This window comes from Anopheles gambiae, chromosome 2 (genome assembly GCF_943734735.2).
Source record: "Anopheles gambiae chromosome 2, idAnoGambNW_F1_1, whole genome shotgun sequence".
In the NCBI taxonomy this organism is placed as follows: Eukaryota; Metazoa; Arthropoda; class Insecta; order Diptera; family Culicidae; genus Anopheles; species Anopheles gambiae.
In genome coordinates, this window is record NC_064601.1 from 107,237,018 (window position 1) to 107,263,965 (window position 26,948).

Below are 26,948 nucleotides of genomic sequence, written 5' to 3' on the forward strand. Positions count from 1 at the left end.
CCCTGCACCTTGCTTTGCGAACCCTCTAAGTGTGTGATACGGGGACCGGGCTGGCTATTGCTCTATTAGAAGTGAATGTTTGTTTTTGGAGTGACGCGAAGAAGGAGAACTAAGATTGTATGTGTGTGCCTTTCGTTTTATCAGCCCCAATCTACATGCACTACAAACTGATTGTGGTTCACACTTTGCTTCTGCGTTGAAAGCAAACATAAAACTAACCAAATTAAAGAGACGGATAACATGCAATGTACCAGGCGCGGGTCCCGATCCATCATGGTTCTAACAAGTTTTTATGGCCTTTATGCTTTTTTGGACGGGATGAATGAGCTAAAGTGCGACAGAAATTAATTGATTGCCTGGTGCGTGAAGTATCTGACGCCTCGGGGCCATATTCGATGCTTTGAAGTCGGCCCAATCGTCACGCTGTCGGAGGATAAGCCTTCGCCACCTATCAACCGGCTGCACTGCCCGTTGGTAACCGATACCGGAATCGATTGTAATGGACGACAGGGAAAAACAATCGCCCCGGTACATTCGTTCCAACAAAAAAAAAGGGGGAAAAGAAGATGTTTCTGCCAACCACCAAATAAACAACCATTCTCACTCGCACACACACACGCTTCAGGCATGTGTACCTTGTGTGGCCGGTGGTGCGGTGTGCCTTCATGTGTGATCATAATTTTTCCGCTCCGTCACACCGTTGCCGGGGAGAGCGGGATTTTTCATGTTTTGCTGTTCCATGTTTGGTCAAGGTGCCGCCCGCACGCTCACAATTTCACCGCTTCAGCACGCACGCGAACTTTACAGCGATGCTGCGAAACGAGCACCACAAAACCGCCTGAAAGTATGCTCGGACAATCGGGCAGGTCCTGTGCGGCAAAAGCAAAAAAAAGGGCAAAAACGAAATCCAACGAGACGCCGTTTGAAAGCGTTTCCGGTCGGTACCTCCCGGCAGGTCTCGGTCCCGGACACGACCAGCTGCCGGATGAGATGCTTCCGGGAAAACCTGTGAGCAGCGCTTTCCACCACTACCACCACCGCAAAACCTGTGGTTCGTGGGACCTCTCCTAGTTCTGCTGCTCATTCCATTGTACCAAAAATTAAAGGAGAAAAGGTATAATACCCCAACCAACCTGGCCCGTTTTTCGCTTTGTTTTGCACCGTAACAAACGTTTCCAGTTGAACGTCATCATTCCGGTTTGCCCCTTTGCTCGTCCTCACTACGCCTTCGCTTCACGAACTAGATCTACGGGTTGTAGCAAACGGTGGCAACGGCAGTTAACTTGTTGGAAGTTTTCCGAGCTGGCCCCGTTTTTTCTTTCTCTCTCTCTCGCTGCCATTTCTGCCACAGTTTCGGACTCATTCGAGCGGGAGACTTTTGCATCTTTCCTCGCCGCCTCTCCGAGCGTCGAAGTTACGGCTCAGTGCTTTTGACCACTGCGAGGAATGAGCAAACTTTTTCCACCGCACCGCAAGGGATGAATCCTTTTTGCGCCCACCCTTTCGCTCTCGCTTATCTCGTTCGGTTTGCCCAAACTGGCCCCGGTGATGGTTTGCATTGTTCGATTCTCACCTCCAAACGGTTCCGCGGTTTGTACACACACACGTACATTCGCGAACAGCCAAACGGATCCAATGTCTGTTCCGGCAGGCTTGCCCTTCCCCGTGGAAGCACCCCAAAAGCTGGGTACATGTTATTTTTACTTTATTTTCAACAATAACAGAAAACAAAAAGCCCTTCCACTCGGGTTCCGTCCCAGCCACAGGTTTCGCTATTTCCGACATCCGAGTCCAAGGCGACAGTGGCGCAAGCAGTGGGAAATGGGAACCCACCCAAAAAAAAGGAGGGATGAAAAACATAAAGGACATGAACAGTCACACACACACATACAAAACCCCAAAATGGTTCAGCTTTGTTGTGGTCTTATTGAGCATACATTTTGATTAATGTGTTGGACTGGAAATGGTTCAGTTTGCGCCATTGTTTTCGATGGTGGTGAGGGAAGAGGTTCCGGACGCTGGACAGGAAAGGTCAGCAGGCGCGAGCGCGCGAGACAAACTCCACCGGACCGAGATGAAAACTGTCCGAGAACGGTTGAACGCGCCCGGGTGCCCACGCGCTCGTGACGTTTGAGGCCGCACCATTGTTTCACGCCTTCGTACAAGGGTTCGTCTTCTGTCTCACTGTGTCTTTTTTGTAGTAGTGAGATCCGTCCTGGTTTTGGTAGTGGAAATGAAATTTTTATTCATCATTGTATCGTTGTGATGCTTTCCTGTGGCCAACTTTTCCATGAGCATCCCTGGAGCTGGAGTGAAACACTGTCCATTCCGTGTCCTATTTCTGTATGTGTGAGTGTGTTGGCCATACACTCTCTTATGAACCAATTGCGCAAAACAAAGACTAAATGATGGCATTGTGCATCGTGACAGCCGCTGGCGAGGAAATGAAAATGGAAAATAAAGGATGACAGATTGATTCACAAATGCTTCGTTTAGTTTCAATTAAAAACCAGATGACTTCCTCCTGAGGAATAAGATAGGATCTACTTTTCCTATTTTTCTGCATTAAAAAAGGTTTTCCGCTGAGGAACGAACAAACTAAAGCAAATTCCTTTTTTCCACATACTAGCACTTCTTGACGATTTTTAATAAACTTCAAAAATGTAACATACGTCGCTTCAACATCAACGGCGCGCGTTCGACACAGATCATTAGAGGAAAATTGCTTTCCTTTCTAATTTTCTAACGAGAGCTACCGCAACCGAGCGGAAGCTTCAAAGTTTTATCCAGTTGATGAAACCATTCCTGGAAGGAGCAAGCGAGAACAGTTTCAAACCCAACAGCAGCTCAACCTCCAGTCTTTGCCACCTTAACCGACAGCCTAAAGGCTTTCAACTTTGCAATCCCGATTCGACACGATTCCAAGACGCAATCATGCATACACACACACACGCTTATGTATCGCTTCCCCCAGCACCTTTTGCCAAAAACACCTCAACTAAAACGGAGACAGTTGCGTGTCGTTACGCGTTACAAAATATTCCCGCACTTCCCTGCTAAGCCCTGCATTAACCAACTTTTGCTTTGCTTACCCAAAAACGGGAAGACACCGGAACGAACGCTCCGCACGCCCGGGCAAGGCTCGGGTATGACGCTCCGGAAAAAAGGGGCGGAGGTCATTGGGTCTAGGCTACGGGGCGCTCCGTGCACGCCTCAAATTAACAAATGACTTTCCACTCATCCAATTAAAAACATCAATACGACGGCAGCGTATCTTAATAACGGCAGCAAAAGGGGCTTCCTTGCCGGCATGTGTAGGAAGCCACCCGGGCAAAAGCCACCCGTGTCGGTGACCCTCTCAAGAAAGTCAAATCAACAACCTTAACCCTCTGGTCTTTGCTGAAGGTTGCTTTTCGTTTCCCTCACGGGCGAAAAGATAAACTACTGCGCTACGCGCTCTTTCCATCCCACAGTCTCAGCCAGCCAGCCAGCCAGCCAGCTACTTTTGGCTGCAGAAATCCTTTCGCCGATAAACTCTCCGCCCCACCGGCGAACGGACGACCAATGTCAAGCGTGCCAAGGCACCTCGTCAACTATTCTCAATCAACGAATATTTTCCGGCTCGTAATTTTCACTGTCAAAGCCTATCGTCCGAGCGAATCTACCTCCCGGTTAGATAAAACCTCGGGGTTGCTCCCTTTACCCGGGACCTGGTAGGGTTTCAGGCCGGGCCTGGGTGATCTACCGGTGCCAAACCCTAGGGCGCTGCTTCAGTGGCCTGCGCCGTTGATTGGCAAGCGAGGAGTGGAAAAGTTATTTGATTAAAAATTCTTTCCCACACTGCCGCTGTGTTTGGCTTGTGTGTGTGTGTATTAGGGCGAAAAATATCCATACCATAGTGTGAGGACTTAAAGACACGCCGTTCAAGCGTTGAAGGGTTTATGAGACAAGCAAACAGAAAAAATAAGCAAAAGAATAACATTTTGCATTTTTGTTGCTTCTGTTTAAATTCTAAACAAATCGTTTTGCAAGCCGAACGGTACCCTCTTAAGCAGGCTTTGCTTAAAGTAATACACATTGCCTATATTTAGGCTGACAGCAAGCACGAATTCGCCCAAGCGTTTACCCCGTTTTACACACGACACGCTTTGTGAGCGATAATTTTTGCTCAATAATTCGTCGAACCATTTACAAATCATACACACTGGCAGACGGCGTGGGCCGGTGGGGGTTGGGGCTGCAGAAAAATCCCGATACACGTAAATATTTCCCTCGATGCTCCGAAAACACCATCCACGCATCGCCAGTCTCCAGACTCGCGGCATTCCCTCAACCTTTGCTCTTAATTAAATTTTACACCAACACTTCACGGAGGGAGGATATGATCCCCCCCCCCCCCTTTCCCCTCATGTCTTCCTCAACTCCACCCCCTCATGAACCTGTTGCCACGCGCTGTTAATTAGTGCCAAATTTAATTTCAATCGCTTCTCGGTATATGGTGCCCACACCCTCCGGCTGTAGCCGCTGTTTTGCGTGGGCATATTAAATTTTTCATTCAACCTGCTCGCTTCTCAAACACCGTGGTCGGTGCGAATCGCGGCTACCACGATACAGATCAAAAGTATCCGACTGCCAGGCAGTATCGCTGAATGTAATCAATTTTAGACTCCCTTCCCGTGCTCCGGCCGGTACAGTGGAAAGCGCTTCGGGGACGCGTGTTTGCTTCCGTGACCAGCGCAGGCAGTCGCGACTCGTTTTAATGCCACCTGCCGTCCTGAATCCCACGGCACGTTCGTTACGGCAAAAAAAAAACTCTTCCATTACTGTAAAGCTCTCGTGTGTGTGTGTGTGTGTGTGTGTGTGTGTTTTTGCGTTTTTTTGCTTTCTTTTTCCCAGGCACTCGTGCACACCCGTGTGCTCTCGTTAGGCCGGTTTTCATTTCACGGAAGAAAGATATAGATGACACCGGGGCGAAGTTCATTCCATTTCCAATCTATTAGCAGATTGTTTTTCAATCCTTTCACGCTCTTTCTCTCTCTCTCTCTCACACACACACACACACGTACAGAGGAGAAGCATCAACCTGCTTGGCACATCACCTCGGGCCAGTAAAGCCTACGACATCGAGTCCTACCCGGTAAATCCCAGTGTCTCGTTCTCGTGTGCGTGTGTGTATGTGTGTGTGTGTGTGTGTGTGTGTGTGTGTGTGTGTGTGTGTGTGTGTGTGTGTGTGTGTGTGTGTGTGTGTGTGTGTGTGTGTGTGTGTGTGTGTGTGTGTGTGTGTGTGTGTGTGTGTGTGTGTATGCATGAGCAAAGGACCGCGTGTGGGTGAGCGCTCCCTACCGATGCGAATTTAAATTATTAACACGAATAATAGATCAAAGAGATCTTTCAACTCTTCTCCAGATTCATGACACCGTTGGCAAAGGCGGGAAATCTGAGGAGGAAATGCGCAATCCGAACCCGGTTGGAACTGTTGATTAGAACCGGCATGCTTTGCACATTGAAGTTAAAAAAAAGAAAAGGTACAAACGAAGCTGCTCTTTTCCGAGCCTTTGATTCTTCGGGCAGGGCGGCTATAAGGGTGTTCGGGGTGCGTTTTAGGGTGATTGAAATTTGAGTTTAACGATAGCCAGTAGCAGCAGCAAACAACAGCAACTGTCACCTCAAGAAAAAAAACTATTCCCAAGCTCTGTATCACACCTCACACGGTGGTAGAGTTCAGGCAATGAACTCTCTTCGTCTTCGACACATTCGGGACTCTTCCGATTGCTTGGGGAAACACAGAGTATCGCTTTCGCTAATGAGATTGGAATTGTCATCAAGCACAAGGGGGGGTGTTAAAAGGAAGCCAAGGAAGGGACACAGCTGGGGTTGGCTCAGCTCGTGGTGGCAAGAAAAAGGCCTACGGAAGCCGGCACACAAATAACAATCAAATAACGTGCGAACGTGCGGCAGCAAACCTGTGCCGATGCAAAGAGCAGGAAGGTGGAATTTCCGAATCTTCGACATCAAATCACGGGGGCAGCCGTCGATTTGAAGTGCAGTCACGCACACGGCTAGTGTTCTTTTATCTTCCGGATTTGCGTTGGAGGTTTTTTTGCTGTTGTTTTTTTTTCAGCCCTCCAAATTGCATCCCAAACTCCCAAGTTGCAGGCTTCCACAGCCGGTTTAATCCTTCTGAAGCTATGGCTCACGCTGCCAAAGGGAAAGGGGGAGTTTTTGGTCCGTACGATAATTAAAACGGAATCTTTAATCAACGTAAAACATGCAGGCACGTAGCAAATCGTGTAAATCGAATGATTTCGATGAGGGTTGAGTGCCGTTTGTTTTTGTTGTGCAAACGGAGGCCTAGCGTTTTGAGGCAAACTTTTGCCGAGCGGGACGAGATAACTAATTAGCAGTAAGGGGAATCGAATGCAGCTGCTGGAATCAATTCATTCTTTTGTTAATTTTCTACTGAATTCTAGTTGTTTTAAAATCATTTCAAACAAGAACGGTTTCGGACTGCATTCCTGGAGACAATAAATTGAATTTATTTTAATTAATTTGTCCACCGTAAAGGGTGAATTAATTCTTAAGGAAACAGTTTCATTTGTCCTTCTTTGACCCTTTCCAACCTCATTGCTGGGGTATTATGTGAGCATCAACTTCAAGACTGTGCTGTAATCGTTAGTACCGTTCCAGTCCGGCTTTCAACCATATGAGCCTAAAAGTATGCAATCGCATCATGATATCAACAAACAACAAAGCCAAAACCCAACCAAGTAAGCCATTGCTGTCGACACAAGTGCGTCGTAAAAATGCACACAAAAACTCACCACCGTACAGCAATAAATTCGTCTTTGCCTGCCTTTGCATGCATGCAGCAGTTGCGATAAAATTTTATGAATTTTTAATGATTCGCAAAACTAAAATTACGGTACCCGGCCGAATGGGTCGGCCGGCCCGATATCACCAAATCCAACCGCCATGGTTGAGTTTGGTCATGTGGGCAGGCCCAAACCCCACCCCCCGGCAGCAGCTTAGTGTGAAATGTGTTTTCTTGCCCCTGGGTGTTTTGCCCCGGGCCCTGGGCCGAAAGTTTGTGGCGTCCAAACTTTGCGCTGCGCGCCTGTCCCGTCCGGGCTGGATCTCCCAGAATCGGAATGCCGGACGAACAAATGGCTGGTAGAGTCGGGCTATCGGCCACCTACATGACGATTTGTGCCGTCCCCTCGCCGCACCGGGAGGGAGGTATTAATCCTCATAAGAAGCTTAAATTATTCGATGTGGGACGGGGGCTGGATGCGACCGGAAGTGTCGGGAAGAGTGTCAACCCCGGTTCCTGATGTGATTGCACCAGGGACCCACCGTGCCCGACCATGACACAAAGGCGACAAAAGGTGGCGCGGTAAAACTTCGGCAAGCCCACAAGTCCGGTCGCCCCCGTTCGCATGATAGTTACATATTTGAGGGGTAAAGTAAAGTAAAGTAAAAAAAAAGATTCGAATCCCTGCACACGATCCGAACACACGGACTTTGCACGCCCCGGGCAACGAAAGCATTGTCACCGCTGTGCCACGCATTTTCACGCATTTTCACTTTAAATTCGGTGGTTGCATCAAATTGACGTATAAAATCCCTTTTGTTGAGCACCAAAAAACAACAAAATTACGCGATTTTTCACTTGTTGGGCTCATGTGTTTGTGAGGGCCATACCTTCGGTCTGCTTTGTCCTCACCTTTGCCATTTGGGTATAGATTTCGGCAAACACAGCTCAAAAGATAGAGGAATTACGGTTATATCAGTGCTCCTGCCACCGATCTTAAAGAGCTTCACCGCTTTGGGTTTGGGAAACACAAGCGCACAAGCGTACAAGTGTACCACCATTCTGGATTGTCCACCGGGGCTTTCGGGCCCTTGTCGCAGTTCCCTCTCTTCCCCACTCCGCCCAGGGCAAAGTGACGCAAGTGACGGGATTTATGGTTATGGTTATGGCCAACTGCTTTTTATCGCACGTTCTTTATCTTTGGGGAAAACCCTTTTTTCGCCCCTTCCTTTTCCCCAGCCGACTGACCCGCTTTAGGAGCTCTGTTGCGTTTGGATCGATTATTTTCGTCACCCAAAAAAAAAAAGAAGAAAGAAAAAAACAACAGGACATTGCAGGCAACAGTGGCTTCCCCCCAATTCTCTTTCCCGGGAGCAGTAAACGGGAAAAGCGGACGGTGAAAAAGCGACAATCCTTAGTTTTGGTCCGGAGACTTTCACTGTGTTGCGCTGCGGCAAACAGGGTGTACAGAAGCGAGCAGGAAGGTTTCTCTTTGCCTTCTGCTGGCTTGACCAAAACTCTAATGACAGGAGCTGGTGAAGTTGATACTCCACGAAACACTAGTAGAGGCCGGATTGAACGATTTATTTCTTTTTTCGTTTTTTCATCGGTTCAGTTTTTTAAGGTGTTCCGCTCGAGTTGTTCCAAACATCCTTCTGCTTCGCCCACTGTCCAACAGTACCTCCACTGAAACGGGTTGACATTTCCGGGTACTGGGGCTTCCGGGCGCAACAGGGAACGTGAGTGAAATAGATGATGGTCATGATTGTTTTCCCTTCCGTCTCGGGTCTCGGCGATATTTATCATTCCGGATATAAGGGAGCAAGCAAGCAAAAAAAAGCGTACCCGGGTCCTGGACTGAATCCCGGAATGCCTCATTAAATTAGCTCCATTGTAAAACTGTCAATGAAATAATACGATCCTCTTGACTTTAAATCAAAATTAGATTGCCCGCCCCGAGCGGTTGCATGGAGTTGAAAATACATTCATTTATATTACGTTTTTCTAATACCCAAACATTGTGTAGAATAAGTAAAAGCATTTCAACCTCCACTGTAATGGTGGCTTCACTAGGCTGGGGGGATTAAATTTCTAGCATCATTCCCCGGGCAGGACGCACGCATGGCTTTTCACGGTCAATTTTTACTCCACTTTGTCCCTGTCCAACAACAACAACAACAACAACAATGGTTGTGGAATGCTCTGACACAAACACACACACACAGAAATACAACAAAACTCCTTCTCTTTTTATTCAGTTTTGTCATACAAAGCCCAACGAAGGGACAACATTCTACCAGCTACCTTTAGCACGGCAATCCTCTCGGTACAGCTACATCAAAACCCAACAACACAACACTCACACACACCCACACACATACACTTAACCCAGCTTGCCCACAACGGGCAAACGGACGCACGCAAGGAGAGATTTACCGATTGTGGAATTATTTATAGCATAAATTATCTTGTCCGAACGGTTTGTTCCGGTCGTGCCGGCGCGGATTCGTACCGGCGGATCCGGATCTGATTTTGTTAACGATGCCACTCTCGTGCTGGCAGTGCTTCTCCAGTACCCCGGAAAAGGCCCAAAACGTAAAAAAAACGTAAATGGAAATGAGCCGCCCGGTCCAACATGGAGACGTTTTCTTTTTCTTTTTTGCTTTCTCTCCACTCCATCCCATTTCCTTTGGTCCGCGAATACTCGGATCAGCAACAACGACACACACACACACACGGATGCTGATTCTTTTCCGATGCCGTGGCGAGGGATTTGTACGAGCCGAAGCGCACGAAGAAATAAATCATGAAGCCAAAAACGCGAAACACTGCAACCCCGGGGACAAAAGTGTGCCCAGAAAGGGGAGGGATGTGCGAGGTCCGTTTTTGTGTCCGCCGGACCAGCTACGACAGCAATAATCATCGTAATAATACATGAATGCAGCCAGCAAACCTAACGCGAGCGTGGACCTGTGCTAACGAGAGACAAATAGCCAGGAGGGGGGTGAGATGCGTGGGTTGGCAATATGTATGGAGAGAGAGAAAAAAAGCATATCCTCCCGGTCACAGTACAACAACAACATCAGCGTTTTGTGTGTCTAGGGGTTCCATCACCCTCCGCCATGTCCTTTTTTCCACGCATGAAGGATCGCTTTATTGGTTCGGCAACCATCCAGCAACCTTCGCTTGTGTAAGAGGAAGAGCGACAATGCGAGAAAGGGCGAAAGAGAGCATATTCCACATGGACAATCCCTCGCCCCCAATCGAGGGCCATCTCCGATGCTTGTACGTGAAAATTAAATTAAAATTAACTAAAGCAGACAAATTTCGCAACGCCACGGTTCGGGTGAACCCGGACCAACCCAACCTGCCCACCCTCACTGTGTCTGTGACGAGCGGACACAGACAGCTCCGGTTGGGCAGGTAAACATCCCGACCGTACCACCCACCAACCGTCATCCCCCATCCACTTCCAGGCGATGAAATCAATGAAAATGCCGCTCCGATCCGAGGTGCCAGAAAGGACATTGAACGGGTAAAAAGGATGCAAATTTCCAGTTCAGAAAACAACAAAAAAAACACATACCTCCCCCAGCGAGGGATGGTAACCTTTCGATGTTCGACACCGTAAACCCACCGAGCAGGGCGGAGGTTTGTTGTATTGTTGATAAAAAATGCAAAGTCCTCCGCAATCGAACCAGACACACGCGGGGACACTATCCCGCTTTTCTGATGGGGTTTACTTTCACCTTCAAGCCGGGGACGGGAACGTTTGCAACACATACGCGCGCAATAAAAAAAAAACACAGACGGAAGCAACATGTACTGGCCAAATTGAACATTCGATACCTGGACCGTGCACACCTGGGCAGCGCCGTCATCGATTCGGGACTCATCGCGCGCGCCGAGCGCGAACGTAAATCGATTTAATAACGAGCGAAGAATGAATTCTGCATGCACATGTACAGAGCGGGCAGGGCGCTCGTATAAATAATCAAACATGCCACGCCGGACCCAGTTTGGCGTGGTTTTTTGTCTTCCTTCCTCGTGTTAGCACAGTGCACCTTATCACTGTCCACCGAAGTGGTGTCTATTTTCACTCAGGATGCGCTTTCAAAATGGATACAATTTGGCACGCAAATCGTCCGCAGCGTTATCGGTTTCCGTGCCCGCGACAACACGGACACACACCGAACGCTACTAGTAATTATAAACAACCCACAGGGGCAACAGGGTGGTCTTATGCGCGCCCCCCAGCGGTTGTTGTAGGCTGATTGAATGTGTGGCATTTCGGTCGCACTTTTAGTCGCTGCTTTCGTCTTTCGTTTCATTTTCCACCGCACGGCTAATGAGAGCCAAGCGGGAGTGTTCTGCGCTGCAATGTTCGATTAATAATTTATTGCCTATTGGATGGCAATAATTACCGATCATGACCCCGCGCATTCAAGAGTGGGCAGCGAAAGCAATCGTTTGCTTGTAGCATTTGCACTCTTCCGTTTGTGTGAGGCCACTGGTAAGTGTTATTGATTGCAAAAACGATGTTTCAATTGATTTGCTGGATATATTGGAAGAAAGACAACATTTTGCATTTTGTTTTAAACTTTTCAGTTAATATTGAGGCATATTTCTTCTATCTCTGGCCCAACTATTGCTGAACGGACTTTTCCATGTGAGGCAATAAGCAAATGTGCTGCATACCTTTAGGCGTTTTTTCTATAGAACCGAGCTAAATCCAAAAAGTTACCCAATACAAACAATAATAAATTTTCGCCAGGAACAAATACATTTCAATCAGGTTTTCATTTGAAAAGGCAGATAATGTGTACAAAAATTGTCAATTACTACATAAAAAATAAATTCAACAAATAGCGCCTAAATGTATGCAATGGACTATACATTATTTCGCTAAAAGACATCAATTCTTCTATCATAACATACGATTAGACAGGTTTGTTTGTTTTACACTGTTTATTCACATTTATATAATAAATACACAATACTGACAATTTCTCAAACAACACTTTAGTTTTGAGCCACTTCACTCATCATTTGAAAACTTTGTCTAAACACACAGCACAAATTGACCAATTACCATTTTCCAGCACTTAGCGACACGGGTCAATATTTTAGTGCGACATGCTTCCCACAAAACTGTTGCGTCCCTGAACCGGGCCGATCAATTGCATCATCTTAAAACATTCTTGGCACGGCCCACCGTGGCAGACACATCGCACACGCGGAGCTTAAAATAAAAACCGTGCCATCCGGGCCGTTCGATAACGAATCGATTATGCAACGAGGGAAACTGGCAACCTGTGCAGCGTCCGAAGGGACCGAACCCAACCCCAGCAACAGCAGCTGAACCTGAGGTTATCGTTTGTCAATTTCCGCGATTAAATAAAAACCGTAGCCGATGCGGCAGACACACGCCATGGCCGCGCCGTTTGTACATAATTTCTCCCACCGCACAGCACCAAAAGGGGCCAGTGCGTTCGTGTGAGGAATGTAAGCCGCATGGAATCGATTTATTCGAAACCGATCGATTGGCATAAGCACGGTATTTTTTCTGTTTTCCATACAACACACACACACACACAGCGCCAAGAATCAGATAAGTACCTTAAGCGTAAAAGTAAAAAAAAAAAAAGGGATGTTATTTTTTAAAGCTTTTTCATGCAATGATGGGTTGCTTTTTTTTACTGCTCCTTCCTGTTTTTATTTCCATTTTTTGTTCCCCTTTTGTGAGGGGAAATGATTGTCATTATCCAGACGCACACATTACGGTCATTAAATCAACTGTGGTAGCCGTGTCCATAATGCTTACCGGTGGGAAGGCGTCCTACAAAGCGTTCTACTTTTTTCTTTACAATACCACTGAACTCCCATCCTGAACGGTGAAGAGTGGGAAAATTGATCCTTTTCCGCCGGCATCACCACCGGCATGGCCATGCTCGGGGCAGAAAGGAAAAAAAGCTCGATTGAAAGGCAAACGCGCGCGCTCACGGAAAACAACAGAACCAGAAACCATAAATTCATCCACGTCCGTTAATCCGTCATCTCCGTCTCCGACACTTTACACTTCACCATTCCATTGAACGAGAAGTGGCCTTCACAAAGGCGAGAGTGGGAGAGAGAGTGTGATTGTGTGTCTGTGTGGGAGAGACCAAGCATCGCCATAAGAATGCAGATTTTCCGACTTTCCGTTCGAGTGATTTTCCACACTCCGAGACAACTGCAGCACTTCGCCCATCGTCACGCGTCGTCGTCATCGAGTGAGCGCCAATCGTAAAATCGCTGCATTATGCCCACCCACAACGGCACGGCATGATGGCATGAGAGGCAAAAGACGCAAAAAAAGAGGAAGCTAAATGGCACCCAACACTGCACTGCAAATGACTGCCGAACGTCAATCGGTGGAAAATCATTGGAAAATAGCGGTCCGATGCAAAATGGAACACACCGAAGCGAGCGAGCGAGTGCGATAAATCGCATCAGCGTGAAAGGAATCTGGAAAACAGACGCGTCCCCTACCATTGCTGCCGAACGCTCGGTGGCGAAGCGCTGGTTGGGTGTAAATTTATTTGGATTTCGGTTCGATTTGCATATTTTATGCATTGATAAGTGGAACAAGGCAGCGCGATCGGATGGGCGAATATGAAATTGATTTTTGCGCGCTGCGATTGGGAATGCCGTCGCCGCATTCCACGCACCCGTGGTAGAGGGTGGTAGAAAAATTCTGTTTTTATTGATTTTTTAATCCATCCTGCTACCCCTTGACACCTTGCCCTTCTTTATGGCGACTGCTTGCTGCGACAGGGGCAACATAATCGGTGCAAACGAGAAAAGTGTTTGCTGTTTTAACGTACCGGAGCCTTCTTTTTTGTGTTATTTTTACACCCCGATTGCGGGACAACTTTCACTCGCTATCGATTACGCTTTTGCCCGCTGTCTGATAATTGTTTTCATTCAATATTTTTCCACCCCTCGCTCCGCTCACAGCTCCGAGCGTGTGTGTGTGTAATTTATGAGCCGAGAAGCTGCATTGTCATTGCCGTACAAGCGAAAGCGCCTAACAGTATGCAATCCGCCTTTCCGTAGTGGATTTTGCGTGTCCATTAGCTGCCGGAGCACGCCGAAACGCACATCGATTTGCCATAAAACTCCATTAAAACCTTTTTGGAGCCCAATTTTGAAACACCAATTTACTGCCCCCTGTTCAGCACTCTTTCGTCCCTTTAAGCATTAACGAATGTAAGGTCCATCCCGTACTGATTACCGGAGCAGATATCGGCACAAAATCGTGCGCCGCACCGCCCTGTCCAACTGTCACGTATGACTGCGGATGCACGTCGCACCATAATTTGCTGCCAATGTAGTTTCGCCCGTTAGCCCAGCGAGAGCACGCAAAAATGTTTTCCCTCCATTTTAAATGTGCGTTTGCTTTTCGGCTGTCCGTAATTCCGTCCTGAAAGCCAACGAGAAACGTCAACTTCTGTCCCCAGAAGTCCCATGTGTACGCTTTCGAAAAGAAGGTGGAAATCTTTCGAAACAACAAACTAACAAAAAACCAAAACCTTCTCGAAAACGGGAAAACATCTTGCGAGGTGCGATACAGTCACACTGCTTTTCACAAAAAAATCACGAAACCTTCCGACCGATGTCTATGGTTTCTATGGTTCTAAAAATCGCAACAGCTAATGTGATGGTAGTTTGAGTAGTTTCAGCAAACAGCCAACATCTCCGCTCCACTACAACAGCGAGCGAAAGGCAGATCGGTCACTGTGCGGAAAGGGAAATAGAGGAAACGGGATCCGTGGTCGAAGGTGAGCATGGGGCGGGTGCACTCTCGAATCGCCCAAACCATTTGGGAGACCTGTTATATGGGTCCCTTAATAGACATAAAGTCGCCAGAATGTATAACAAGATGACGCAAACATAATTGGATATTTGATACCGTTTTCGTTCGGCCGGCCGACGCCCGTCGCCCGTCCACCGGTCAGTTTGAATGACCTCCTCCCACCCAGAACGTTGGCGAAAGGTCTGCTGACGAGCGGACTTGGTGTGGCGGTGTGAGAATACACTCCTGGAATGAAGTAGAAGCAGCAGCAGCAGTAGCCGTAGCATCACATTCAATTCACATTCTCGCCCTGTGTAGACGAAAGACGGAACAACAGAGCCGGAGCGCTCGTTCCTACTTAATACTATTCGGTGCCCATTAGCAGCAACGGCCGGAATAACAATAAAAGCAGTCAACGCTCCCAGCCCCCCCCCCCCCCTTCCAATGCCTTTTTAGCTTCCTGCCTCTTGGAACGACCCTTGGAATGCCGCAGTGTTGCCTTCCATTCCCCGCCACCGACGAGAACGCAAACTTTTGCAACACCGAAAGCCGAATGAACTGAACCTTTCAACTTCATTTGACTCGGTCCAGCGCAGTGGGGGCAGCGCACCACTGCCGATTGCGAATTTCCAATTTTCCATAAAAAGAAAACTCCGCCACTCCTTTCTCCGTTCCATGTCCGGTTTCAGACGATGGACGATGGAAGGACCCAGGGCCGGGTTTGTTTGGGGAATATCTTCCACCGGTTGTTCTTCCACCTTCAAAGCAACAACATCACGTCGTCAGTGGCGACTTTCTCTCTCGCGCGCGCCACCCAAACCCCAGCGGCCAGTGAATGTTTAGGAATCAAGGGGGAAGCAACAACAACAACAAAAAAACAAACGCGCTCGGACTGCCCTTTAAGCTGCAGCACCAAGGCAAACCCCGGGCCAGGCCCCTAATCCCGACGGGCCGTAAAGCTGCAGCACGGAGACGCGCGGATGCTTTTAAATTCTGCCGCCGCTGCTTTATTTCCCGTTTTTATTGCCACCTAGCCGGGCGAGTGCCGACGGGTCTTTCGGCACATCCAGAAGATGTGCGTTTCGTCGCTTTTATTTTTGGTGAGGAAGCGTTGGGGAAGCAAAATAAATGTTAGCTTTTCCCCCTCCCCGCGGTCTCTGCCACTTTCACGCCAGCCAGACATGGTTTGGGGCCTGCCCCGTTTTGTACCAGCTCGCAGCAGCGGACAGAAGTGCGTGTTAATGAAAATGAGCCACCAGGATGATTCCACGACTGCCCTTTCGGGCCATTTTCGCTGTGTTCTCTTTTTCAGTTTTCCGCCTGTGAAAAAGAAAGCGTTTGGAGGGAAGTTGGACTAGAAAATATCAAAACCAGCCCCATTTCGGGTCAGCTCCTTCGGTCAGCTCCCGTGGGATGATGCAACAAAAATTGAGGACAACGCCTCCCCCCCAAGAACCGTGCCCGTTCATGGGGCGAAATGGCACATGGCTTTGATTTTGATTATGTTTACGGTTCGGAAATGGCATCTTTCCCCCCGGAATCGATCGCATTCCCGAGGTCAGTCAATGGACGGTTTTTGTATGTTGTTGTTGTTGCTTTTTTATTAGACTCTTGGGTGTAACCGAAACCGGATGAGGCACCAAATAAAACCGGGAGTGTTAAGAATTGATGCTTCGGTTCATTGAGCACGATTGGTAATCGATATCCGGAGCCGTGAATAAAGAAATAATTGCCACTGGATAAGTCCCTGGGACTTTCCCATTTTTGATGCTGGCAGAATTTAAAAAAATGAAGCATTTCACCTTTAAAATTAATTCTGACATATCGTTTCCCGTGCACAAAACGCTCTAATTCTTCCCTTTTTTCGCGTCACGCACCAACATTCAACGAACAAAACGGAAGAACAAAAACCCTCTTTAGCCATTCCTCTAATCAAACATTTGTAATCCCCCTTAATCCCCAACCGGAAACACTATCGCAGTGCACACTTAACGTTTGCTTGTACTCCCATGCCGCTGGCTCCCGTCCCAGGTCCCAAGCACGGCTATTCCACGCTCACGCAATCCGACCGTGGCGGACGAAACAAAACGGCGCATTAGCATTGTAATGCGTATCACTTTAACCATCAACAGCAGATTACAGAGAGTTAGAATTATGTTAGAACCGCCGGCATGCCGGCCCCTAATGCCCAACCTCCCAGAAGTGCGAGAAGACGATGGCGCTGCTGTGGGGAGAGCTTTTTCCTGCCAGCAAAGGATACACGGTCTCCAGTTACCATTCACGGCACGTGCAACGTGCAGTTCGTGCCAACCGAACACGACACCTAACAACACGTCCAGTCCTTGTTGTCGTCGCTGCCCATTAGCTAATCCCAATTAAACGGTGAGCTGCCCGAGTGAGTTGACTCGCCTGTCACGAGAGCGTATTCACACGCACGCACGCACGATAACGATAACGAGAAGAACGAGGCACAGCAACGAACTTACCGTTGTACAGGATGGTCGACTCGCGCGTTGCCGCTTCCGGCGAGTGGGGCGGCGGGCTCGGTGCCGTTGCACCGGCCGTCGGTGAGGAGGGACCCCAACAGGTGGCTACGGTGCTGCCGGTCGACTTGCTGCTGGCTGCCGTGGCCGTCGCTGCCGCCGGCGAATCGCCCACCACGTCGATCTCTTCGTCCTCCTCGACGATTTCACTCGCTGCCGGCGGTTGACCGCACTCAGGCGCCATCGTGGAAGGGGAGCTGGATGTGCTGCTGGCATCACTACTGCTATTGCTACTACTGCTGCTACCGGCACCACTTCCACTACTACTACTGCTGCTGCTACTGCTTCGGTCCACCGTCGCGGGTGAAGATGCTGTCGTCGTGTGAGAGCTGCCCGCGGTTGGGACCGTGTCCAGCTGCTCCTGCTCGCCGGTCGGTTGCTCCTCTGCCCGGTCCGGCCACGGGTAGGCTTTCCATTTTTTCGCCATCAAACAGCGGGGCATTTTGAGAGTGGGCGTTTCTTTGTTTGTTTGTGGGCGTCAATGAAGAATGTGGACGAAAACTTTCCGCGAGCTCCAAGTCGTGCTCGCGCTACCCCGAAATAATGCCCCGTTGAGGACTCGGGACTGATGAGGATTTTGTCGTTCAGGTACTTCTAAATACTGGCCTGCAAATGCAGCAAGTGCATCGCTCGTCGCGCTCCTCACGGTTGAACCATCCGTGCCATGGCGAGCTAGCGATTGTTTCGGTTCTTCCTTATCGCAATCAATACTACTGGTTGCATTCGAGGTAAATACTCGCCACCACTCACAGAGCTTCGAGCAGGATCGACTTTCAGCACGATATATCACCACTTGGTATGTTCAGCAATTGTTGATTCTTCCCCGCGTTTCGATCCTTGTTAAGGTGAAGCACCCGGAGTGGCACCCGCACGAACCGGATACGTGAAAGGCTACCGTACAGTTTTATATCCGCCCTGGCTCAGGACGTGCTGGGACTGCTCCGGGAGGTGGATTCTCCCGTGGGGGAATTCCGGTGCTACGCTGACGCCTCTGAAGGCACCAGCAGCAGAAGAATGGAATAAATTTTACGCCAGAACGTGACACAGATACGAAAGCACTTTGCACGACCGAGAGTGGCGCAACGAAGGGAGCGCAGTATTATTCCGCACCGGAACCAGTTTAAGACCGAGCACGTGCACTGCGGATGAGTATGAAGAATTGTGCAGTCCTTTTTTTTTGGGGGGGAGAGGATGGTGGGACAGTTTTTTCTTTCGTTTTCGCTACACACGTCACACCAACACAGAACTGCGAATGTTTGCGTTAAAAACGGACGCGTAAAACGCTACACAACGGCACAGATAGTGGCGAGATTCGAACGAGGTTAGTCCATCAAGCAGAAGATGCCCGACAAAATCAACCGAAACAGGCCGGAAACAGACTTACACTAACACATAACCCAACACATCGAACCTGGTGGCACTGGGGCCGGCGCCATACCGCTTCATCCAAGCCGCAGCACTTGGTGGTGGTGGTGGTGGTGGTGATGGACGATGCCACTGCCGGGGCAGCACCTACCGGACACCGCCCGACCGGAGCCCGGTTCGTTCGTTTGCATCGAAAATCGATCGCACAGCCTACTTGCTGTGGCAACCCGGCTCCTGCTGCGGTTGCTTTTGCGTTGACAGCTTTATTGCTTTACTTCCTATTGCTTTTCGGTTTGCCGCTCGTTTGGCGAGCAGTGGAAATAATATTGGACTTTACTTTCGTCTGCAAATCTGCGGCTTAATCCGATGTTTTTTGTTGTTGTTGTTGTTGTTGCTGCATCTAGAGGGAACAGCGGTAGTCGCTGCTCGGACAGGTTGCTGCAGCTTACAACTTCAGAGTACCAGTTCAGGATAGACGAAACGGTTTGCCAGCGAAACGGCAACAGACTTGTAGAGATAAGCACAGACAGCTTTACGGTAGAGAGTTCGTCGTTTCGGTCGTTCTGAGCGGAGGTGTGTTACAGTACAGTACAGGCTCAGAGGAGCAGAAGCGGTACGACACAGTTCATCAGCCTCGTCAACTGCACGGTACAGGCAGAGATCCGAGACAGTCTTCGAGACAGAGCTGGAGGGAAAGAGAGACAGTAGAACGACCGATAGTGTAAGGACGAACCGAAGGGCGTTATCCTAGTTCATGGTGGCGTTTTGAGCGGGGGGGGCCGTTTATGCCCTTTCTAGCTGCTCGTTACAGCAGCCGCAGCAGCCCGCACCAATGCACGGTGGATGCGACGAAACATTGAATCCCAATTGCTGTGGGACAAGACCAGGCACACAATACACACCAAAACTGCACTCAAAAACTCATCCGAAACACCGACGAACTAAAGGTGGTTAAACCGAAACGACACCAAACACGCGACAGCGTCCCGCACAGTTGCTAGCGCTCATTGCCTCAAGCCGATCGTTTGGTTGGCCACTACTAGAACTTGCCCGGCCACTTCTTCTTTCACCATTGATTTCACAGATTCACGGTGCACTGTGCGCGATAGTACGGGCTTAGTACATCGATCAGCACCGATTTTCACTAAACTTCCACTGATAGGCTTTATTTATCTTCTCTTTTTGCACAATTTTACACGCTTTGGTTTGCAACTATCGAGTAGATGAAAGCGTTGACAGACGACAGAGAAACACTAACCGAGCGAAAGTAAACACTTACACACACACACAAACACTCACGCACCGTACTGCAGACACTACTAGCTCGTGACAGATGATGGTGACGCTTTGGTTTTTTTTTCAGTTTGTTTTGTCGGTGAGTGTGGAAAGAGCCGCGCACTAGGTAGTAGACCCCGGGGGAAAAGGAAATGGCGGGCCGACACCGAAGTCCAGGTAGGTTAGGTATGGGATGGAAGTGTACACAAAAAGACAGGAAAACAGGTTGATACAATAGAGAGACGATACGAGAGACAGAAAAAAGTATCGGCACGACAACCGCACTGTACGAACCGTCGAGGGCGTTTGAATCCTGGCCGGCGCCGTCCGGTTGCATTTATGAAACCGAACATTCGGCAGGCCCGAAGCCCGAACGGTGCCCGACCCAGGCGGGCAATATCCTGCCGCGGTTGGTTCGGGTTGCCTTCGGTCGCCTTTTTGGATTTTACAGGGTTCGATGTGTGTGTGCCCGAACACACGCAAAAACGGGGGAAGTAGGGTTCGTGCTCGCAAACAAGTTGCAGTCACCCGTACGGCAACAGCCAGCGGAGAGTTGTATGCAAGTTGCACAACTTCGCGTCAGCAACACGTTGGCTTAACAACAAACACACACACCAACAACAAGGTGAAACCGAAACCACGCAACAAATGACACTCTGGCAACAGAAACCTTACAAAATCCTGTCGGTAACGCTCTGTGCGTGTGCGTTGTGGACCGTGTTAGTTCGGGGCACGTTGGTTCGGTTCGATTTTCCCCTTCACGAAGGCACACAAACACACAGAAACATATGCGTATGCCGAAGCACGAACTGGCCACCCTATATGTCCCTGTAGCCCGGTGTAGTTTATGCTTTATGCTTCAGTGGTTTCTTTCATTTCCTTTCCCTGTTCCGACAGCGGCGTCCGTGCCTCGACTGTCTCATTCTCGCTCGCTCTGGTCGGGCCGCTTTGCTTCCGGCTGACGTGTGCCAGCGTACGCGAGCCTGCTTTGTTGATATCTTATTTCTAGGCTGCATGCATCGTTTTCTATCCCTTTTTAATGTTTTGTTTCCATACAAGAACCGAGCATTGAATTCTGTTCTATCGTGCTTCTGTTTCAACCAACATGTTCCGTCTCTTTCCGTTGCTTTCACTCGACACCGGGCTTATGAATGAAATTTATGCTGCTATCTTGTTGGTTACACTGGTTCTTCTCACTCGGTTTGCTAGATGGCGTATAAGTGAGCGCATGGTTTTCTCACCAGCTCACATGCTTCTCACACGAACGCTTTGGTGATATTTGTCACCATGTTGCACAACATCTAACGCGCGTTATCAACGCATTTAAAGTTTCGGCACGTGCTTTGAATTTTTCGAATTCATACTTTTTGTCCATTTTTCTTTCCCATCGTATTCAAAACAACAAAATTTCTGAAAAGCATCGGTTACTTTTAATTCAGATAGAAAATATCCAAACAGCTGCGTCTACTAATCGCTGTAGAAAATGAGCTGAATTTCTACACTAACTTCAAAGCTAATTCTTCCAAGATTTTTTACACTGAGTTTGTACGCTTAGTTTCTATATTGATTTCTTTACTGAACATATTCTGAGAAGAATGGTTCGTTAACTAACGAAACCATTTACAGGATCAGAATAGGCTATGAACCAGTTCCAACACCAGACTAAGTTTACGATTCTTTCGGGAAACGGAACAAATTCTAGAACAATTCAATATACAATATCATATCCAAGCTCAGAATGCATTCAGTTACAGTTCCATGACTGGTTTGGCGGTATAAGTGCGTAATCGGTTCCAGGGCTGTTAAGGGCTCGTGATCGGTTCCAGAATCGATTTGAAATTTGCATCAGTTTCAGGACCGGTACGGATTAGCGATCTTTTCCATGACCGGTATATATTTACTATCAGTTCCAAGACACCCAGATATATACCAGGGTGCACTTTCTGTAATGGGTCAATAAAAGATCCAATATTAGTTCATAAACTTGAACTGGTTTTTTAGCAGCTTATTTTGAGTGCACCTCGGAGTATAAAGAAATCTAGAAATTGTGTTACGTAGCTCGGTAATAGGTTCAAATTAACTAATAAAAGCATGAAAGTAACTAAACACTCATGTACTTCTGTGAAACATGTATAACTGTATACAAGTATTTCTATGTTGTACATATGTTTCTATTTCTATGTTCTATGTAAATACGTTTTTCTGTAAATCATGTAATACTTTTTTAGGATGTTAGTGTTGTATTTTCTTTTAAATACATGTAATTATTTGTGAATATGTGAATATCTCAACGACAAGAAAACCAGGTTGTCGTACAACATTATTAACCATTATTGTTATCCGTTAATTCATATATATCTTAAATAATCTTTGCTAACACTACACGTTTTAATTAAAGGTATCACAGTCCTTATTCCATGTTCGCAAATAATATTCCAAATGGGTTGAGCCTTTCAAATGCATAACTGCTGAGTTAAAAAAAACAATTAGTATACAATAATCGAACTATTAGAGACTAAACTGTCCAAACCATAAAAAAATTATTTCAAAATCAATATTTTAAATGCTTGTATTACGCTTTATTCATCGAATATAATTTTAAAACGTTCACACCATATAAAAACTGGCTAATGGACCACCTAACATTATTCGCCTTACATCTAATGACTATTATACAGTCTCACTTGTAAAGTGAAATGTGTTGAACAGCTTGTTCAAGTGTAGCTTTAAACAAAAACAAAAACCAAACATACAACACACTGTGATACAAATGAAAAAACCACACTCTATTGCTTGTCTTCTTCGCCCAGCTTCTCAACGGCACTTGGTGAGGTAAAGAAATTTTCCACCTTCAGCTGCAGCTCACTGATAGCTCGCTTCACGTGCTGCAGCCCACCGGAGAGCAAATTCAAAAACGATTCTGCATTCTGCTCATCGTTCAGTTGGCTTTCGGAAACACTTTCATTTTTCTTTTCCACATGATCCGTTTCGTGGTGTTGCGTTTCTTGCACTGTTTCAGCTGGTTTGGCGTAGCTTTGGGCATCTTCTTCTTCAACGTTGGGCACTACGGTTTCAACAGCTCTGGGCTCATCCTCGGGGACAGGTTCGACTGGGTTCGTTTCTTGTGCTTCTGTCTTTTCTTCTTCTGCTGCTGCTGCTGCTGCTGCTGATTGCTCCGTTTCTTTATACTCTACTGCTTGTTCCGCTTCCGCTTGAACGGGTGCTTCCGTTGATGGTGATACAGTTTCCTGATCAGCCATCGTTACATCTTGAGCATCAGCAGCAGTAGTAGCGTCAGCAGCAGTTGTAGTAGAGTCCGATTCCGACTGGGCCATACGAGCTCGCCTCGGAGAGGCTAACGCAGACGAACATATCGCTGCTATAATAAGCACAGCTACTAACGAATACTTCATTTCTGTAAAAGAGAAATTGATGTTTACATACTGGTAAAATCAATCAATCATCGTTTCAATACACTTACTGCAAAATGGTAGTACTGAGTAATTATTGGGTTCTCCCAGGACGCTAACGATCTCTCACACAGCAAACCAAATTTTGTGCGTTACTTGCAACCCTCTATGACTTAATGCTAGATGGCATTCTGCAAGACCTCCACTTTATATAGGCTTCTTTATTCTTACGAGCTCCCTTAACCAGTGTCCGAGACACACGGATCCAAAGACTTCTTATCACCGCAGGTGTTAGCCACTACATCGCTAAACAATCTCGTCCAGAACGTGTCGTTAGACGCAAATATGCATCGTTCGTCGTTACTACTGCCAAAACGAGAACCCGCGAACGTCACGTGTGTCAGGGGAGCTACTGTCTAGGTGGAACTTTACTATTATGTTACGATTCAACAGACTTTATTCTTTCCTATTGCTATATTTTGAGCCATTACATCACCGTGTAACAACGTAAGTTTTAAGCTGCAATTAAGTCTATTGCATAATTTTCACCCACAAACACACACCCAACCTTTTTTTGTGCAAAAAAACGAATGCTTACTTTACGTTACTATGTATGCCTTGTTTTTTTCTCTCCACCACAGTACTGCAACGGTTGCCGCCCGATACAGCTTTATTTACCAACAAACCAACGTTGGTTGGTACAATTTGTTTGTTTTGTTTTCACACCAGCTATTTGCCACACGTGCGTACGTCTGTGTGTATTTGTTATTTTTTTATGCTTTTCAATGTTGTGGTCTATTTTTTCTATATCGAAATGTAAATAAAAACTGCCATTCAAGAACCTGCACATGTTTTTAGTTAACAATGTATGGAAACAAACATGGCACAGAAGGAAACAGTTTGTTGCAGAATTGTAATTGTTTATAACATCAAACAACTTGCTCATATTGTTTGACTTGTAGACTTACTAGACTAGTTATTTAGTAATCATTTTGAAACGCAATTATGCGCAACAATATACCTTCTTCTTCTTCTATTTGACGTAAACGTCATACGCGAACATGCTGGCCTATACAGGCCTTCAAGACTTTATTCAGTACCAAGCAGCCGGATAGTCAGTCGGAGGACGGTTTGTTCTGGAGTTGAAACCAGGACAGGAATGTTATTGAGTCGTGCATGTTGACGCCTATACCACGGAATCGCGAAACAATGTAATATCTTTGTTGAATCATTGAAGTGCAATAATTAGTTCTAATTTATAACATATTTTTTACACAGCTTTATTGAAGCTATTTATTTACTCACGCCATTACAACATTCTTCATAAATTTAACACCACTGTTACTATCAAGACCAGCACAGAGGAAACTCCACGAATGGTTGCTCCGGACATTTCCGGTGCCGTTGTCGTCGCTTCCTCATCCGACCGACGCACCCGACTGTAAGCGGCTCGTACCGTTGGCGGTGGACCTCCGGCAAAAAAGCAATCCGTACCAGCCGAATGTGCGTAGTCGCACTGGCATGACTCATGGTTCCAGTACAACCTGGTCGGGCAGCTCAGCTCAACCGGAACGGCCGAAACGCAAGCGTAAAACTTCTTACAATCACTGTGCGGCATAAAGATCACTTCCTTGGCCGGATTAGCATACACCGGACAGCGGGAAAGCTGCGGTGGACACTTGTTAACTATCGGAGGTGCATCCAGTGCTAGTGACTGCAACACAGCACACTTCGACTCGGACGTGAATGGAAGGCAGGTGGTCTCGTCAGCATCCCATTCCGAGCCCGGTGGACAGCGCAGTTCGATCGCCTTTGTCCCGCTGCAGACAAGGTAGCGGGTGCAATCGGTTGCATGTGGCGCGTAGGGTTTATCTCCCAGGCAGGGTGAAACATCTGCCGTAAAACCGGACACAAAATTCACCAGAAAACAAACGACTAAACCTAAAACAGACGAAAAGGTTGTAAGATTTAGTTGAAATAATGTATGCTCATCTTTGAAAACTAACCTATCATCTTTGCGGCGTCGAATCTGTGAGGTCTGTGCTACACCGATAACTTGCAATAGTGAGACTGATAAAACACTTTTCTCCAACAATCGACCACATACAATCAGCATGATATCATCTTTTATAGCCATGCCGGTCGTCGTACATCAAGTGTGATGCAGTCAAGTGGCCGGAGAGTGAATCGATGTAAGTCACCACGCGCCATTTGCTCAGTAATGTTTGCACTGGAGTGTTTCTTGTTTTACTTCTAGCAAATGTATTGACGTCATGGGCCACGAGGGATAGCGACATCGAGGTGTGTGCTATTATTAGTGCAGCCAATTTCACTATCTACACAGTGCAGTGCCGCACTACATAGTTCGAAGGTCATTGGTTGTACGTCTATTTGCTTACTGTAAAGAATGTACGATAAGTAACAAGCGTTAAGGTTGCTTGAGAAGAGTTGCTTCCTTTTTTATTTTTATTTTTTTTATAAAATCTCCAAATAATTACTATCATTTACTGTAAATCCCTTACATTAAATATAATCAAACATTCCTTCTAACAACACCCCTTCCAATCAATTTAGCTTCTCCCTAACACAACCCTCTAAATGGTTCCGAAAATAAAATGAATACATTTACCCGCCCACTATCAACCCCGTACACACCGGCTCACTCCAAAATTAAACAATAATAGCTACTTCAAATATCAACAGGAAGATTACCGACACAACCGTGCCAGCCAGCAGTGTCAATCGGAAACGGACGTGTGTGTGTGTGTGTGTGTGTGTGTGTGTGTGTGTGTGTGCTACGTATGCAAAAATATTCATGCATCACGGTGCAGTTTAAACCACTATTGGTTTCCACCTGTAACCCCGCCCGACCGACCGACCAGACCCTTGGTCGCGCTGTTATCATTCAGCGCTGAATCACCCTTTCAACCAGCGGGAACCACCAGTTTTCAAATTTCAACCACTTTGACGGGCCCAAACCCGAGCATTCTCTCCCTCTCTCTCTTCTACTCATCGTCGTGGTTGCCACTGTGTGTCCCGGATCCCGGATTTGAACCTGGCTGTCCTCCCGCTCACCTTTAACCTCACACGGGGGGGTTCGCTTTTTTCTGTGTTTTGCTAGAATATATATATATATACACCGTACGCCAGATTAAATTACGCATTCAAACGCAATTGGTTACATTTACATAAATTTGTGCACGGGGGCCACTGACGCACACCACACGTCCCAGAATGCCCTTGCCCTTTTGAGTGCTGTGCGTATTGAGTGTTTCCGAGGGCGGAGGGATTGAACTAGGCATAGGTGTCAGCGATTCCTTTCATTAGCAGCCACATGTCCTTTTTGGAGAATGGTTCATCTTGCGCTTGAAATGGTACAATAAATAGTTGCGAAGGAGAGAGAGTAAAGTTAATTCTCCCTTTCATTGTTGAGCGTATAAGCAGTTTTTGAACGGGTTTGAAAGACAAAATAATTGACATTTTTATTTATTTATTTATTTATTTTATTTATTCTTAACTGTTTTTCTTCAACTTTCTATGCTTAATAAGGAATACTTCAATAAATAATGTAGAATGTATTTGTAACTCTTCTTTATACAGCTCTTGCATGAATTCTACCAAAAAACTGAAACCTTCTAAGCATGTTTCACAAATTATCGTGCCAACATGAATACATACAAGAGATTTATTTGTCATCTTTACCCTCC

At 47.1% G+C, this 26,948-nt stretch overlaps 3 protein-coding genes across 3 annotated transcripts in view; all 3 read right to left on the bottom strand.

Annotated features, from left to right (window-relative positions):
- The window catches only part of LOC1270274 (protein glass), a 64,236-nt gene extending 44,084 nt beyond the window's left edge, over window positions 1-20,152 (bottom strand). The window contains exon 1 of the mRNA XM_308956.5: window positions 17,135-20,152. Within this exon, the coding sequence (XP_308956.5) occupies window positions 17,135-17,633 (499 nt within the window). The 5' untranslated portion in view covers window positions 17,634-20,152. The remainder of the gene's footprint in view (window positions 1-17,134) is intronic.
- A 2,233-nt stretch (window positions 20,153-22,385) lies between these two features.
- Window positions 22,386-23,664, bottom strand: LOC1270273 (uncharacterized). Its single transcript, XM_308955.5, has 2 exons — window positions 23,313-23,664; window positions 22,386-23,246 (listed from the first exon to the last, which is right to left on the bottom strand). Exon 2 carries the CDS (start codon window positions 23,242-23,244, stop codon window positions 22,618-22,620), a length of 627 nt encoding a protein of 208 aa, XP_308955.4. The 5' UTR covers window positions 23,245-23,246; window positions 23,313-23,664; the 3' UTR covers window positions 22,386-22,617.
- Window positions 23,665-24,507: 843 nt separating this feature from the next.
- Window positions 24,508-25,363, bottom strand: LOC1270272 (peritrophin-1-like). Its single transcript, XM_308954.5, has 2 exons — window positions 25,248-25,363; window positions 24,508-25,182 (listed from the first exon to the last, which is right to left on the bottom strand). The coding sequence occupies exons 1-2, from the start codon at window positions 25,252-25,254 to the stop codon at window positions 24,563-24,565; spliced, it is 627 nt and encodes a 208-aa protein (XP_308954.4). The 5' UTR covers window positions 25,255-25,363; the 3' UTR covers window positions 24,508-24,562.
- Window positions 25,364-26,948: the final 1,585 nt, after the last annotated feature.